The sequence below is a fragment of the Felis catus genome, chromosome A1 (genome assembly GCF_018350175.1).
Source record: "Felis catus isolate Fca126 chromosome A1, F.catus_Fca126_mat1.0, whole genome shotgun sequence".
Taxonomy (NCBI): domain Eukaryota; kingdom Metazoa; phylum Chordata; class Mammalia; order Carnivora; family Felidae; genus Felis; species Felis catus.
This window is the reverse complement of record NC_058368.1, coordinates 5,065,001-5,080,347: the sequence shown is the minus strand read 5'-3', so window position 1 is coordinate 5,080,347 and position 15,347 is coordinate 5,065,001. Positions and strand designations below refer to the sequence as shown.

At 41.2% G+C, this 15,347-nt stretch overlaps 1 protein-coding gene across 6 annotated transcripts in view; it reads left to right on the top strand.

Moving 5' to 3' along the window:
* The first annotated feature begins 325 nt into the window (after positions 1-325).
* The window catches only part of MTMR6 (myotubularin related protein 6), a 72,519-nt gene continuing 57,497 nt past the window's right edge, over positions 326-15,347 (top strand). For 4 of the 6 annotated variants that reach the window (XR_006588669.1, XR_006588665.1, XR_002740371.2 and 1 more), the window contains exons 1-2: positions 326-492; positions 12,105-12,221. Coding sequence is in view for 2 of the 6 variants with exons in the window: in XM_006927171.5 (XP_006927233.1) it covers positions 469-492; positions 12,105-12,221 (141 nt within the window). In the remaining 4 variants the exon portion in view is untranslated. The remainder of the gene's footprint in view (positions 493-12,104; positions 12,222-15,347) is intronic. The other 2 variants (XM_006927171.5, XM_003980260.6) reach the window with 2 other exon arrangements.

Sequence of the window (15,347 nt, the reverse complement as noted above, 5' to 3'; positions counted from 1 at the left end):
TCTTCACACAAGGACGTCCACACAGTCCGTCCATTCCTGAGCAAAGAAAAGTCTATGAACCACCGAGCTCGCCTCCATTTCTTGTCCTTGGCCAACTGGCCGATAGAGGGACGCCTTCTGCTAGGGGTTGGCGAGCCTCCACAAGCAGGGGGCGCTGTAGGATCTACGGTGGCTCAGAAGAAGGAGACGCCGCTCTCCCCCAGAGGACGCTCTGCCCCGCCGGTCCCCGCCCCCTTCGCGGCCGCCGGTTTGGGGAAGTGTTTCTTGGAGACGGCGCACGCCGGCTGCGCCTGCGCGGTTGACGCTGCCAGGGGGCGGGCTGAGGGGGCGGGCTGAGGGGGCGGGCTGACGGGCCGCGGCGCTGGCCCCCTGATAGTTCCTGCCGGACCTGGGTGGTTGTGTCCGCTCGGGGTTCTGTCGCTCCATGGTACGCCCGTGAGGCTGGCTGCCGGCGGCCGTCTCCTCGAAATGGAGCACATCCGTACGACCAAGGTAGTGGGACGCAGAGAGCTGTTCGCCACTGGCCGTGGTCTGAGCCGGCAGAGGGACGAGGCGATGGGAGCTCGGCTGGCCCGACCGGGGCTAAGGACCGGCCGCGCGGGGGCCCGGCCCCAGGCCCGAGGGCCCTGCCCGGGCCTAGTCTGGGAGGGGAGGGGCAGTTTGGGCCGAGGTGGGTGCGGAGGCCTCCTGTACGTACGGGAGTGGCAGTCTCGCTTCAGCCCTGGGTGTCGGGGTCTGGATGATTTGGGCTGCTGGGGGTTAAGTCCCATGAAATGGGTCGCCGCCCTCTAGCGCTACACTCTTTGGGGGGCAGAACTGGGGCTGTTTTAGCTCCAGCTGCTTTCAGCCATTCGCCGCCCATAGACCGGAAAACGGGTGGGTCCTCAAAGCAGCATTCCGGTACTGTGTAAGCTTTTCCTTGTTCCCGTTGAATTGTCCCATGTCACAGATTCTTGATGGAAGTTTTGGAGACGCTGCGATCAGCGCTCTGCTCCATCTCACTTGCTTGTCTCGGTCTCCAGTCGTTTACATTTGGCATTCCGTCTCTGTGCTTCAAAACTTCATTGTCTTTAGTGTGAATAGTTTAACAGAGGAGTTACGGAGAAGAAAAAAATGGCATCCCATATTTTAAAGTGTCCGGTGAAACCCTTTTTTAGTTGAGCTTATTAAATCCTATGCTTAACATTTGGGTGCGAAAGGCATTTACTTTTAAGAACACACAATATTCTTATAATTCCATTACAAATGTTAAAACTGAAGGGAATAGCATCAGAATGTTACCGAATTACGTTACCAGCCATTAAGTTCAGCTTCAGCCTTGGGAGGGAGAAAACAAACCGAGACAAGACTGGAGTAACATGATTTGAAGACCTCTGGGCGCCTAACAACACAGGGAAGAGGGACCCACTGTGAATCTTGACTTCGTGTTTTCCTGAAACCATTGTTCAGTTGCCTCACATCCTAAAGTTACCATTCATTTAGAAAAATAGCAGACGTGCGTTATCTTCATTTGTTCCATGGAGAGTTTGAGGTCTGTGCCATTAAAATGTTTGTTAGATGTCACGGATTTTTGTTGGAGCTTGTTTTTGACTGCGCATACTATAGTAAAATTGAAGACGCTAAAAACTAATGCCTTTCAAAAAAATCTTTTTTTTTAAATTTTTTTAACGTTTATTTATTTTTGAGACAGAGAGAGATAGAGCATGAACAGGGGAGGGTCAGAGAGAGAGGGAGACACAGAATCTGAAACAGGCTCCAGGCTCCGAGCTGTCAGCACAGAGCCCGACGCGGGGCTCGAACTCAGGGGCCGTGAGATCATGACCTGAGCCGAAGTCGGACGCCTAACCGACCGAGCCACCCAGGCGCCCCATAAAAAAAATCTTTTTTTAAAAGAGAAGAATAGTAAAGCAACTCTGTAATTCTTCAAGTTGCTGGTACTTAAAGTTTGAAAACAGAAGGCTAATTAAGTAAATAACCAAACTAGTAGAAAATGCAGAGGTGGAAAAGAGGGCTGAGGTATGCATCAGATCAGGTTCTTGTCCTGGTTCCAAAGTTCTGAATGTATATTATATAGTAGCTTTTCACAGTGGGCCTATGCTGATGGTTTAGCCAGGTCCTCTTAGGACTTTTTAAGAAGCAAAATTTAATTTTCTATTAAAATTACTTCTCAAGTTGTGCTCTTTTATTACTTTGAATTATTTTTCTAGCATTGGACCACCAGTACTCTGGAATAATCTTAAGTGGCTATAGACAGACTGTAATTAAACAAACATTTACCAGGTCCCAGTTACGTGCCAGGCATCGTACAGACAACCGGTTATGTAGCAGTAAGCACGGTAGATTTGGAGCTCGTTCTACATTCTGATCATTGTGTTTACTGTAATATTTTCTTAAATCGTGGCTTAGTCTTTTTTTTTTTTTCAACGTTTATTTATTTTTGGGACAGAGAGAGACAGAGCATGAACGGGGGAGGGGCAGAGAGAGAGGGAGACACAGAATCCGAAACAGGCTCCAGGCTCCGAGCCATCAGCCCAGAGCCTGACGCGGGGCTCGAACTCACGGACCGCGAGATCGTGACCTGGCTGAAGTCGGACGCCCAACCGACTGCGCCACCCAGGTGCCCCCATGGCTTAGTCTTAAAAGATTGATATGAACATAGCCTATTGCATTATTATACTAGTATGCGTAGCCTTCACTTGGACATGGTAAATTTACTGCAAAAATGATTGTATTTCAAAACTAAAAATGAATTGCTTTAAGTTTACTTAGCTGTTTTGAATTTAGCAGTTTAGTCACTATGATCAAGAACTGATTGTAGTCGTACGTAACGATTGTCTTGTTCTGTGTTGAGACCACTGTATTTGGAAAGTAATAATGACCATTTCTTGAGCAACTCTATGTCTCTAGAGCCAACTGTGCGGTATTTCTTTACCGTACTTACAATTTCACAAATATATTTTTTATACAAAATTGTCACTAATTTCTTGAATAACCTTGCCAGTTGGGTACATTATCAACCTTTACAGATGAGGGAATAGACTTGGAGAGTTGAAGTAATCTGCCCAATTATCTAATGAGGGGTAGAGCCAAGATCGAAGCCAACGCTTGTCTACTTCCAAAGATTACATAATGTTTTTTCTTCTCTAGTTTTAATCTAATTGTTAAAATGTATTAATATTAAATCAGAAATGAATCTAATAGTAATTCTAAGAGCTTTTTCTTCCCCCAAATCTCTTTTTGACTTAAGTAAATAATATGTGGCATTTTTTTTTATATAGTGTCATTGTGAGGTTTTTTATTATTATTATTGCTTACTAACCAGAGGCTGAGTACTGATTAAATGGCTTTATAGCTATAAAATTCAGGAATATCATCCTATTTTGGTCACATTTGGTTTACGAACTGTACCACTAAAGATGTCAGGTGTGAATTTGAATTTCGGAAAGACCATTTCCAAGCTTATGCCTATCACTTTGAGCTCTAATTTTGCCATAATGAGATAGTCTTGCCAAGAAACAATGGGAAAGAAGCAGACACACTTCTTTATACAGTCTTTCTCCTTTCCCTGCCAGGCTCCAGTGCTTTGGCTGACATCATCTGTTGATGTCGAATGATATCATGCTGTTTGTGAATGGAACTTTACAGAATGTAATGGAAGAATGTTTTTCCTAAGTTCTATACGGAAGACTGCTTTCTAGAGTTTACTAAAGATTGGAGTGCCCTATGAAAATCTGAACTCACTAGGATTCAAGTGAATTATTCCAAAAGTAACGCCTAGTTTGTTCTTAGCTACCCGTTTTGTCATTAGAATGTAAGATCGTACACGTATGTATACAAACACATGTTATCAGTTACACAGGGGGAAAGATATGCAAAACTGGGAATGACTAAAAATAAGAACCAATAGTTTGTGGGGAGCACCTGAATGCTTTTCCCCATGTAAAATGCCATTTTGACTCACTAATATTATCCCATTAGACAGGTGGGAAAACCCAGCCTGCAGAGGATTAAATATCTTGTCCTGACTCAAACAGCTAGCTCTACTAGGTAAGAGGTAGAAATGTGAATCCAGATCTTTCTTTCTTTTTTTTTAAATTTTTAAATATTTATTTATTTTTGAAGAGGAGAGAGAGAGAGAGAGAGAGAGAGAGAGAGAGACAGTGTGAGTGGGGGAGGGGCAGAGAGAGAGGGAGACACAGAATCCCAATCAGGCTCCAGACCCTGAGCTGTCAGCACAGAGCCTGACGCGGGGCTTGAACTCGCAAACCGTGAGATCATGACCTGAGCCGAAGTCAGACGCTCAACCGACTGGGCCACCCAGGCGCCCCGAATCTAGATCTTTCTGATACCAGTCCTGTTCTCTTAACCATAACACTCCTCTTCTCCACAGAGTAATGGTCTAATCAAGAGATTTGAATAGTGAGGTAGGTCAGCATGAGTAGAAATGGAAGGAAAGTAGGGGATGGAGGAGAGGAACTTAGGTGGCCGGGTTGTGTCTAGCAGGTGGCCGATTATGAGGGTCTAGGGTCAGGGGAGAAGTGTGGTCCCGAAGAAGATTTGGGAGTTGTCAGTGTTTAGGTAATGATTGATTTTTTCTTTTATGGATGAGTTTCTGCAAGGAGTACACGTAGAGGCTCTGTGGAGAAGAGTGTGAAGGTTAGAGCCCCGAGAATACTTACAAAGGGGCACGCAGGAGAAGAGTCAGAGAAAGGGTATTAGGGATAAAACGGGAAGAGGCAAGTCACAGGAAGGGAACAGTTTTCCCTATTCTAATTTCCTTCTTTGCTTCCTCTTCCTCTGCTCTCTCCTTGTCTTTAGGCTTGTATATTTTAGGCACTGGGGAAACGGTGGTCAGTAAATCAGACAAAAGTCCCTGCCGTTATAAAACTCATCTGCTCGTTGGGGAAGACATAACAGTAAACAAGGTTAATAAGTCACATATGTAACATGGTAGATGATAATAACTGCTGTGGAGAGTGCCAGAGTGGGGTTGGGGAGGATGGTTGTAAGTAGGGTAGTTAGGGAAGTCTTTACAGAGATAGTGACACTTGAGTAGAGACCTGAAAGTGATGAGGGGGCAAGCCGTCTTCACAGGGACAGGGGTTGGGAAGGGGTGGCTGGGAGAGTCCCAGAAGAGGGAACAACAAGGGCAGAAACCCCGTGCTGGGCATGCCTGCTTAGTACGAAGTAGCAAGAAGACCAGCGTGGCTAGAGTAGAGTGAGTGAAGGAGAGAGCACTTTAGTAGATTAAAAGTGGGGCAAAGGGGCAGGCCTTGAAGGCTGATGTGAAATCTTTGCTTTTACTGAGAGACAGGAAGCCATTCATGAAAAGTCAGCTGTGTCCAATGCTGCAGAAAAGCAAAGTAAGACAGGATTGAAAAGTGTCCTTGGATTTATAATCGGTCTCATTGGTGATTTATTCAGCTAGACGCTGTTGTAGGAACTGGGGGTACACGAACAAAGAAAGACGGCAGTCACTGCCCTCTTGAGGTTCATCTTCCACCTCACCAAGGCAGCTTGACGCTCTTTCTTTTTGAAAGACGTCAGTGCTGTGGAGTGTGGATACTAAGAGTCCCAGTGGGTGCCTGGCTATAGGGGTGGCTCACGACAAGTCAGAGAAACCCTGACAGTGCATTTTCTGCTTCAGTAACCTTTGTCAGGGAGTTGTAAAGTACAGCTGTTTGATGCAGAACTTGGAGGGTAGCCATTGGTCCTTTCTTGTCCCAGAGGCCACTTGGTGTCTGGATTTTCGAGATGTGATTCTGAGTATGTGTGATTCCCTGCGTTTTTCCTTTCCAGCTTTGTAATCAGCTGAAATTTGAACTTCCTGTTTAGACCATTAGGGGACCTTTCAGTGCAGGCCCAAAGTTGGCAACAATTCAGCTTACGTGCCCTCAAAGTAATGTGTTGGCGTTTCCCATCCTCACCATAATGACCATACTCTCCAGTTCTGTTCTCCCGGCACCATTTCTTTGTTTATTCTTTTCCCAAAACCTTTTCCTTCTTCCCCACTGTCTTTTTGCGCGTGGTAATACCTATAATTAAAGGATCCTAACACTATTTCTGTAGGGCCTCAGTGCTAGTCAATTGAAAGAGTTGTGGTTCCCTAAATACCTGACTTAAAACGTTTCCAGGAAAACACTGGGAAAGATCTGTCGCAACATCTGTGAAGTACTTTTAGTTCCTCGGTGAAAAAGGGAAATATGAGGCAGCAGTTGGTGTTTAGAAATTGGCTGAGTCTCTGGTTTGAAATTTGTACGCTGATAATTTTAGCGAAGAAAAAGATCTGATTTCCTTCTTTTTTTTTATAGTTACCTTAGGATCTGCAGCAAAGAACAGAATAATTAGTAAATTTTCTCAGAACCTAAAGTTTCTCCAGAACCTAAAGTACTAAATAAACATTTTGGACTTACGTTCAGGTTCATTTTATTATCTGTCACATCCATATAGCGATTGCCATATTGAGGCAGTCATGTAATGATTTTTCGATTATATTTTCTGATGTGAATATAATTTTTCATTTACTAAGGTAAATAATCCTCGATTGAGTCATATATAATCTCTCTTCCCTCAGATTTATATTTCTTTTTATACCTTATCTTAGTGAATGGCAACCGGTCTGACGAGATTAACATCTTCAAGAAGCCTCTATTTCTCTACTTCTCCTTCCTCCTCACCTCAGTTTCGTTATCTCACGATGGGCTTCTTCTTTATCCTGTCTGTTGTGGCTTAATCCAGGACTTACGACGTCTCTCCCAGGCACCCTTAGATCACTTCATTAGCTTCTTACCTGGTTTCCTTCCTCCCATCTCTTCTCTACTCAACATTTTCTCCACGTTGCCTTTGGAAAGATCTTAAAAATCGTATCCGATCATGGGCTACGGTGCTTAAAATCCTCCCTTTGTATCCTTTTATCTATAGCATCACAGATGCTGTATTTTAACGGGAGTTTCTTTTTCATCAAATAAATGTTATGCCCCCCCCCTTTTGTGTTCTGTCTCTTCTATTGAGAATTCTGTATTTTCTGTGTATTAGTTAAGAAAATTTTGTTGAGCTTTGCTTTCAATATTATATTAGGAAAACATAGTTTTTTCCAGCTGTAGCACACATTAGAATATTGGGTCGGTGTGCCTCTTCCTCCTTTTCTCCATTTGACTTGACATCGTTTTAATATAGAGGACTGTCAGGGCTCAACTTACCTTATCAGCTTACTAACTTAATAACAGTAGTAATTTTTGCAAACATTTGAGCACTTTATTGCTTACTGTTTTTCAAGCAACCTTGGGGTAAAGTACCTACATTTACTATCCAACCTTACTGCAGCGCTCAAGGGAGAGATTATTGTACTTATTTTGCAGATAAAGAAAACGAGGCCCAGACAAATTGACCTTTAGTTGATAGCTGGTAAAATTTTGTTGAATGAGTTAGTAAACTCTTTTTCTTTTTTTTTTTTAGTAAACTCTCTTTCTTTATAATGTATATTTATGTTCATGTTCGTCCTATGCTCTTCATAATTTTTTTTAATGTTTATTCATTTTGTGAAAGAGAGAGAGTGGGGGAGGTGCAGAGAGAGAGGGAGACACAGAATCTGAAGAAGGCTCCAGGCTCTGATCTGTCAGCACAGAGCCTGACGTGGGGCTCAAACTCATGAACCGAGAGATCATTACCTGAGCTACCCAGGTACCCCTTTTTCTATGTTCTTTAAAGATGTGTATGTATGCGTGGGGAGGGGGGAAGGGCAGGGGAGTGTATGTACATGCCCATAATGCAGTTACATATTTTAAGGGGCCACAGTTGTAAGAAGCTCTTTTATTATTTTTTTTTTAATTTTTTTTTTTCAACGTTTGTTTATTTTTGGGACAGAGAGAGACAGAGCATGAACAGGGGAGGGGCAGAGAGAGAGGGAGACACAGAATCAGAAACAGGCTCCAGGCTCCGAGCCATCAGCCCAGAGCCTGACGCGGGGCTCGAACTCATGGACCGCGAGATCGTGACCTGGCTGAAGTCGGACGCTTAACCGACTGCGCCACCCAGGCGCCCCAATAAGAAGCTCTTTTAAAAAGTGGGGGGACTACACGAGATGGGGCCTTAAATATTTGGGAAAAGAGCATAAAGATAGGGAAGGAACCTAGCCTAATGTGAGTTAAGAGCAAGAGGCATTAATTTGGAGTTAAAGTTAGAAGGAATACCTGTTGCGTAAAAATGACCTGGTGAGCTTCATAAAAATACAGATTCTTTAAATACATATATGTGTTTAAAGAATATATGTATGTATTTATACATATGTATTTATATTTATGTATATGTATTTATATTTATATTGGTCTCCATCTTCTGAGATGACTGAATGTAGTTCAGTGGGGCTTGGGATTTATATTTATGTAGAGTTTTGGAGATGGTTCAGAGGAACAGGTAGGCTTTGGGACTTGTGTGTAGGTAGCCAGAATTAGAGATCTAATAAATGGAGTTTCAGATAATTTTGGATATAGAAATTAGGGGGAATCAAGAAATAGGCTTGGAGTGTTAGGAAGAGTTTTGTTTGTTTGTTTTTAAGTAGGATCCACGTTCAACACGGAGCCCAACACTGGGCCTGAACTCATGACCCTGAGATCAAGATCTAAGCTGAGATCAAGAGTGGGACACTCAACCGACTGACCCACACAGGTGCCCCAGGAAGAGTATTTGTGACCTGAATTTCTAATCTTGATAGACAGCAAGCCTGAAAGAGCTGTGTAGTGTTACGCAGCTCTAGAAGAAGAGTGGCTTTGTCCTAATTGGGTGATGAGGTGGGAATAGCAGACTGAGAGTCCACACATGTATTTAAAAACAAAAAAAGCTGAACCCTATTAGTAATTTTTCCACTGATTTTAAGTTTGTTCATTTAGTTGTAAACCCCTGAATGTCTACTGTTCACCTACTGTGTAGGGAAAAGGTGGCAGAGAGACCTTAGGGACAGTATAATGTTACAAGGAAAAATTTTTTGTAATGAATCTCTTGGATGATTTCAGCAAAAGAGACCATCGTAAATTGTGGGCACCTTCTCTTTCCCCCCCGTGAGAAATTTCTCTGTGGCTGTTCACTTTCGTTTAGCAAACATTTATTGTGTCAAATGTGATACTAGTTGTTAGGTAGTCAGACAAAAATAAGAGACAGTTCTTGGGGTGCCTGGGTGGCTCATACAGTTAAGCGTCCGACTTTGGCTCAAGTTGTAATCTCCTAGTCCATGGGTTCAAGCCCCACATCAGGCTCTCTGCTGTCAGCGCAGAACCTGCTTCGGATCTTCTGTCCCTCTTTCTCTGCCCCTCCTCCGCTTGTGCTTGATCCCTCTCTCAAAATAAACATTAAAAAAAAAAAAACTTTATTAAAAAAATAAGAGTTCTTGCCCTGGGGTATGTTATAGCTTGAGTGGGAGAGATGGGCACGTGAACAGATGATTTCATTATATTGTAGGAACTACCCTAATAGTAGTGGAAGGTGCAGATTTTTAGAATATGTAGGCCATAAAATTGGTAGGAATTGGTGATTAATTGAACGTTGGGGATCATAGGATGAGTCCCAGATTTCTAATGTGGGTGACTGGATGAGGACGGGTTAATATTCACTCAGTTCAGAAATACAGGATTGGGAACCTATTTGTGAGGGGCGAGGGAAAATCAGTTTCATCTTCACATGCTTAACATAACTCTTTAGACACTCAAGTAGAGCAGTTTAGCATGGTGGGAAGGTGTCCTGCTTCAGGAATCAGACTATTCCTGTTCAGTGCTGTTCCGCTTACTAGCCGTTACTTGCTGTGTGGTGTTGGGACATTTAACTTCTCTAAGTCTCATTTTTTGTACAGACACTAATAGTACTTACCGCATAGGAATTGTGAAAAGAAATGATGTATGTGAAGCACTTATCATAGTACTGGCCACATAATAAGACCTCAGTACTATGTCAGGAATTATTGTTATTATATGTATAACAGACGGTGTAAAGTCAGGAGAGCTCAGAGTTGGCATTTAGTTTGGGGAATCATTAACGTATAGGCTAACCCAATGACAGTGGACGAGAGCCCCAGGTAGGGGATGGAGGGAAGAGGGTTAACATTCAAATGAAAAGTGGTGTGATTGTTTTGCATGTGGATAATTGTGCGTAGAGAATTTGTGCCTTGTCAAGAAATTATTACAGCTTATGATTGGAGCATAACAAGAAATACTTACGACCTTTTAAAAATCCACAGATTAAAACTCTTCACGTGGACTTAAAAAAGAACTTACTGTTCATTTAAATAAACGGTAATAACAACATCAGCCCCTACTCCCTTTAAACTACTTGCCAATATCTTTTTTTTTTTTTTTTAAATCTTTTCTGAGTAGCGTGTGAAGTGGCACAAATTGTTTGCTTGAGTAGTGTCGACACTTTACAGTCACCTTTATTTCCAAGTATATTCATCAGTTCTCTTTTCTTCAGTGCCATTGGCACTTCGCTTTCATTGCTTCAGAGATGCGGCAGGTGAGATTTTGTACTGGGGTCATTGCTGTTGGTTGGCCGCAGTGCCCTTACAGCCAAGTCCAGCACGGTGGAAGAGGGGTAAACAGTAATTGACCCATTGTTTTACAAGTGTTTAAATTTAAGTGTGGATTCAAAGTGTGTTGCATAATGAAGTTAGAATTTTATCTAAGGAAGGAGTGGTCCTAAACAAATCTGATCTCCAAGAGAAATCTTCATACGGGTTTATAAGAAGGAGGTTTTCCTGTTGTCTTTTATAAAGGACAAGGAGTATGATGATCTGGCAGTTTTTGCCTGTCAAATCAACTGTGAGAACTCAGCCATATAAATTAGATCATATCTCTATAAGTTTCCAGAAGAAAGACTTAAAACTCAATTCATTGCCTTAATCTTGCAAATAAAATTTTCTGTCAAAAACAGGTGCTTTATTTTTACATTTAAATTTTGACTTATTTGGACAGCAACTGTTATGAGTGCAAAACCCTGGAAGGAAGTTTCTTTGGGGGAAGCTAATTAGTGTTTTACATGGTAGTTATTACACTGAAGATCATAATTTCATAATGGGGGGCATTTGTTTCTTCAGTTTTAGTAAGGAACAAAGTATGTATGGGAAAAGTACAGAATTAATGAGATAACTGTTAGTAATCTGGTTTTGAAGACACACAAGTTAAAGAATTATCCACAGCCTACTCTTATAGCTGCCGATCAAAATTTTAACTTGGTTATGGTTGTTTTACTTTTTTCCCGTCCCCATGAGTAGGCACAGCCATAAATACTGTGTTTTCAAAACAGTAGCATCCTGCACATTCCCGCCAACTCTAACCCCATTCCCCAATGGCAACCCTGCGTGTGCGCGTGCGCACAGGGCATGTGTGGGTGTTTACTATTAATAAAGAACTACTACGTACCTCACTGCCTCATCCACTAGACAACACGGAAGCAGCGGGTGACATAATCCGTGATGGGGCATTCAGAACCGGGAGGAACTACAAAGCTGAGACATTAATCAATTTTCTGAGAAGGACTCGGGTTAAGAGACTGGGCATCAGTGAGCCTCGAAGAGTGCTTAGCACTTAGCTAAGCAGAAGATACTGTCTTAGAAAGGGAGAACGGTGTGAGGAAAAGCACAGGGGTGGCTACAAAACATGGTCCTGGGTGGAGTGGTGAAGAGAATAGAGAAATTCAGTTGGAGTTTGCAACCATTTAACTGTTTCCTGATTTCATTTTTCTGGTAGTTTACCTCCATGACCCTAGGTAAATGACCTTTTGTATTTATTACCTAATTCGCCAACCTAAAATTTACGGACTCTTGGATATGAAAACTGTTTCTGTTTATACCACATGCTTCCTTTCTGTTCCACTTAGTATCTGTGTTAATATTTTTTTACGGAGTTTCTGTATCGGTTATAATTTTAACTCTAAAAAGTACCCAGGTTACTGATGGTGTACCTGTTCCCCGAGATACGTGAAATTTAATGTTCAACATTAAATAAACTCGTGTGTTTGAACAGAAGGAGGAAAAAAAATTGGAGCTGATCATTTAAATCCTGGGATAACAAAGAATTTGTGTTACTTGTGAAATGAGAGATAACATCTTTTTTTTTTTTTTTTAGGTTGAGCAAGTGAAATTACTTGACCGATTCAGTACCAGCAACAAGTCACTAACAGGAACACTCTATCTTACAGCCACACATCTATTATTTATAGACTCTCATCAGAAAGAAACCTGGGTAAGAAGGACATCTGCTGTGCTGCTTACCATACTTATAATAATGGACTTGGCCTATAGCTGTGTTTTATTTTGGTCATGTACAAATAATTTAATCCTTGGTTACCTATTTTCAACAAAATTCAACAACCTATTCTCTACCCTCCTTCCTAATAAAACAAAGATACCATGTGGAATGTGGAAATTTTTTATAGAATATAGCAAGGCTCTTTTTATCTGCATAAATAATTATAAAATACCTACTTGTTCCTTTTAATTTTTAAAAACGTAAATAATACATGCCCATGTTTAATAGATCAAATGGCCTATTCCGTGGTATTTTTATACCAAATTGCAATTACAGTGTTTTTTAAGTTGATTGATTATAGATCAAACAGTACAGTAATGGATATTTTATATATATTTCTTCCTGTATATGTGCCAGAGTGTCTCGGAGGTATCTGGCTGAGAGTAAAATTACTGGGTCTAAGATAAGTTTATATTTTCCTTCGCTAAGTGTGGCACCTCTCCAAAATAGTTGTTTCAGAATATTCTCAGTAGAGTGTGACTCATGGTCCGCCCTCATCAGCCACATTGACATTGTCAGCTTTACAATGTTTGCCTCTCTGGTGGATGTGCAATTGTGATTTTAATTTACTGATTATGAGAAAGTTGTCCTTTCAGATATTTTGGCCTTTAGGTTTCCTTTTCTTTTTCTGTTGGGCTGTTTATCCTTTTACTGGCTTTATAAGAATTTTGGTTTTTAATGTTTTGTCAGGTGTATGTGTCGTGGATAACTTCTCCCAGTGTGTGGCTTGTCTTGTATGTGTATACGTCTTGCAACTAAAGTTTGAAATTTTAATGTATTAGATTTTCATTGTTTCTTTTATGGTTTATGCTGTCTTGTGACTTAAGGGATTCTATTTTTTTTTTTTTTCTAAAAACTTACATTTTGTGTTTCAAGTATAAGTTGTTAATATATCTGGGAAATATTTTGGTGGGCGATATGACTTAGGGATTCATTTTCATGTTCTTTTCATATGGATACTGGCACCATTTACTGACGGTTTCGTTGCATTAATGTGTACTATCAACTGTGATAGATAAAGGGAGGGCCTGCTTTTAGGCTCCCTGTCCTGTTCTTTTGATATATTGCTTCCACTGTACCAGTAGCACATTCCTTGATTGACTCTAGCTTTTTAATACAATCTCTCTTTGATTGTACTCTTGATTTTCCCAGGAAGGCCATCCAGTTGATAACTGATTGCAGTCAGTAAGTCAAGATACTTCCCTGAGATGTTGATCTCGGAGAAGTTGTGTTCCCAAGAGGCACTGGACCTCCTCCCCACGCAGTGTTGGCCCGGGAGCTGCCAGGAGGGCCTTGTAAAATCCTTAGTCATGCTACCACCCACTCTATCTACGCCTCCTTTGTCCGTCTCTCCTAATACCTTCTCAGTATGTTACGCATCTCCTCGCGATACATGTGCAAGTTTCCCCTAGACCTCTTCTTGCGGATGTTGAGAACATAGTTTTGGGGCAGTGAGAAGATATCGGTGTTGTCCTCTCCTATTATTGTCTTTAAAATGCCTTCTTATCAGTATATTCCCATATGTCTCTCCTGAATGAAATCTGTTTCGTATAGTAGATCCACAGAAATGAACATTTTAGATCTAGAGACTTACCAACTTTTTATCTTTTTTCTCATTTTACAGATGATTTTTCTTTCAAGGTCATGTCACTAGTTAGTGGCAGAGCCGGTCTCTGCAGCATTTTCTTGCAAATAATTTTGGGTCATAATTAGAATCGCGATAGTGACATATTATTACAGTAGCTGTTGTCTCTTGTTCTCTATTTAGATGTTAGTATTAGACCATTTTGAGTAACTTGGCACAGGCCTGCTAATATCAATGTTAACAGTGCTAAATGTTAGCCACAAGTGTGAGCCGTACATGTGTAGTGTGTGTTAAATATTTGTGTGATGTATACTTTTTTTTAAATTTTTTTTTTTCAACGTTTATTTATTTTTGGGACAGAGAGAGACAGAGCATGAACGGGGAAGGGGCAGAGAGAGAGGGAGACACAGAATCGGAAACAGGCTCCAGGCTCTGAGCCATCAGCCCAGAGCCCGACGCGGGGCTCGAACTCACGGACCGCGAGATCGTGACCTGGCTGAAGTCGGACACTTAACCGACTGCGCCACCCAGGCGCCCCTACACTTTTAATGTCTGTAGAGCAAATTCTTTCCTCATTAGTCTTTTTTAAGCTTGTCTTGATTATATTACAGATTTAATCTTGCGTGTGAACTTTAGAAAAAATATATAATTAGTGATTAATAATACTAGCATTTAATTTTATAATTATATAGTACATATATATGATATATAAATAACCAGCCATCTCTTACCCTACCACAGAAAAAGGCAAAAAGCCATTTGGAATTATTTATTGGAACTTACATTAAAGTTTTAGATTAATTTGGGATGAATTTATTTCTTGTCATGATTGAGTTCTATCATTTAGGAATCTGCTATAACTCTTGAGATCTTTTATTTTCCAGAAAACTTTTCTGTAAATATTTTAAAGTAGGGGTGCCTGGGTGGCTAAGTCGGTTAACTGTCGGTCTCTTGATTTTGGCTTAGGTCATCATCTCACGGTTCATGAGTTTGAGCCCTGTGTTGGGCTTTTCACTGAGTGCAGAGCCTGCTTGGGATTCTCTGTCTCTTCTCTCTCTGCCCCTACCCTGCTTGCTCTCTTAAGTAAACGTTTTAAAAAATGCTTTAAATTAATAGGAATGGTATTGAGAAAAAGAAAACTTTTTTTAGTAGCAAACAGAATATTAGAACTCATATGAATGATAACTATATCTTTAAAATGCCATCAAGTATTGAGTTTATAGTAGAACTTTCTCTTCATTCAGTCAGGAAACATTGTAAGGGAGGTATAAGCAGTGACACCTGTATTGCTGGTTTGGTCAGATTTTAAGTTTGCATGTATAAGATATAACAGTTGAAACTTTCTTTTTCTATTTGATCAGGGTCGCTCCAATGCTCCAGATACTGTGTTAGGTGCTAGAGATAGAACGTTGCTCAACTTAGCTGTGGTATTGCTCTGTATGAAGTTCCCAACATCTAGCTGGAGAAATAGACAT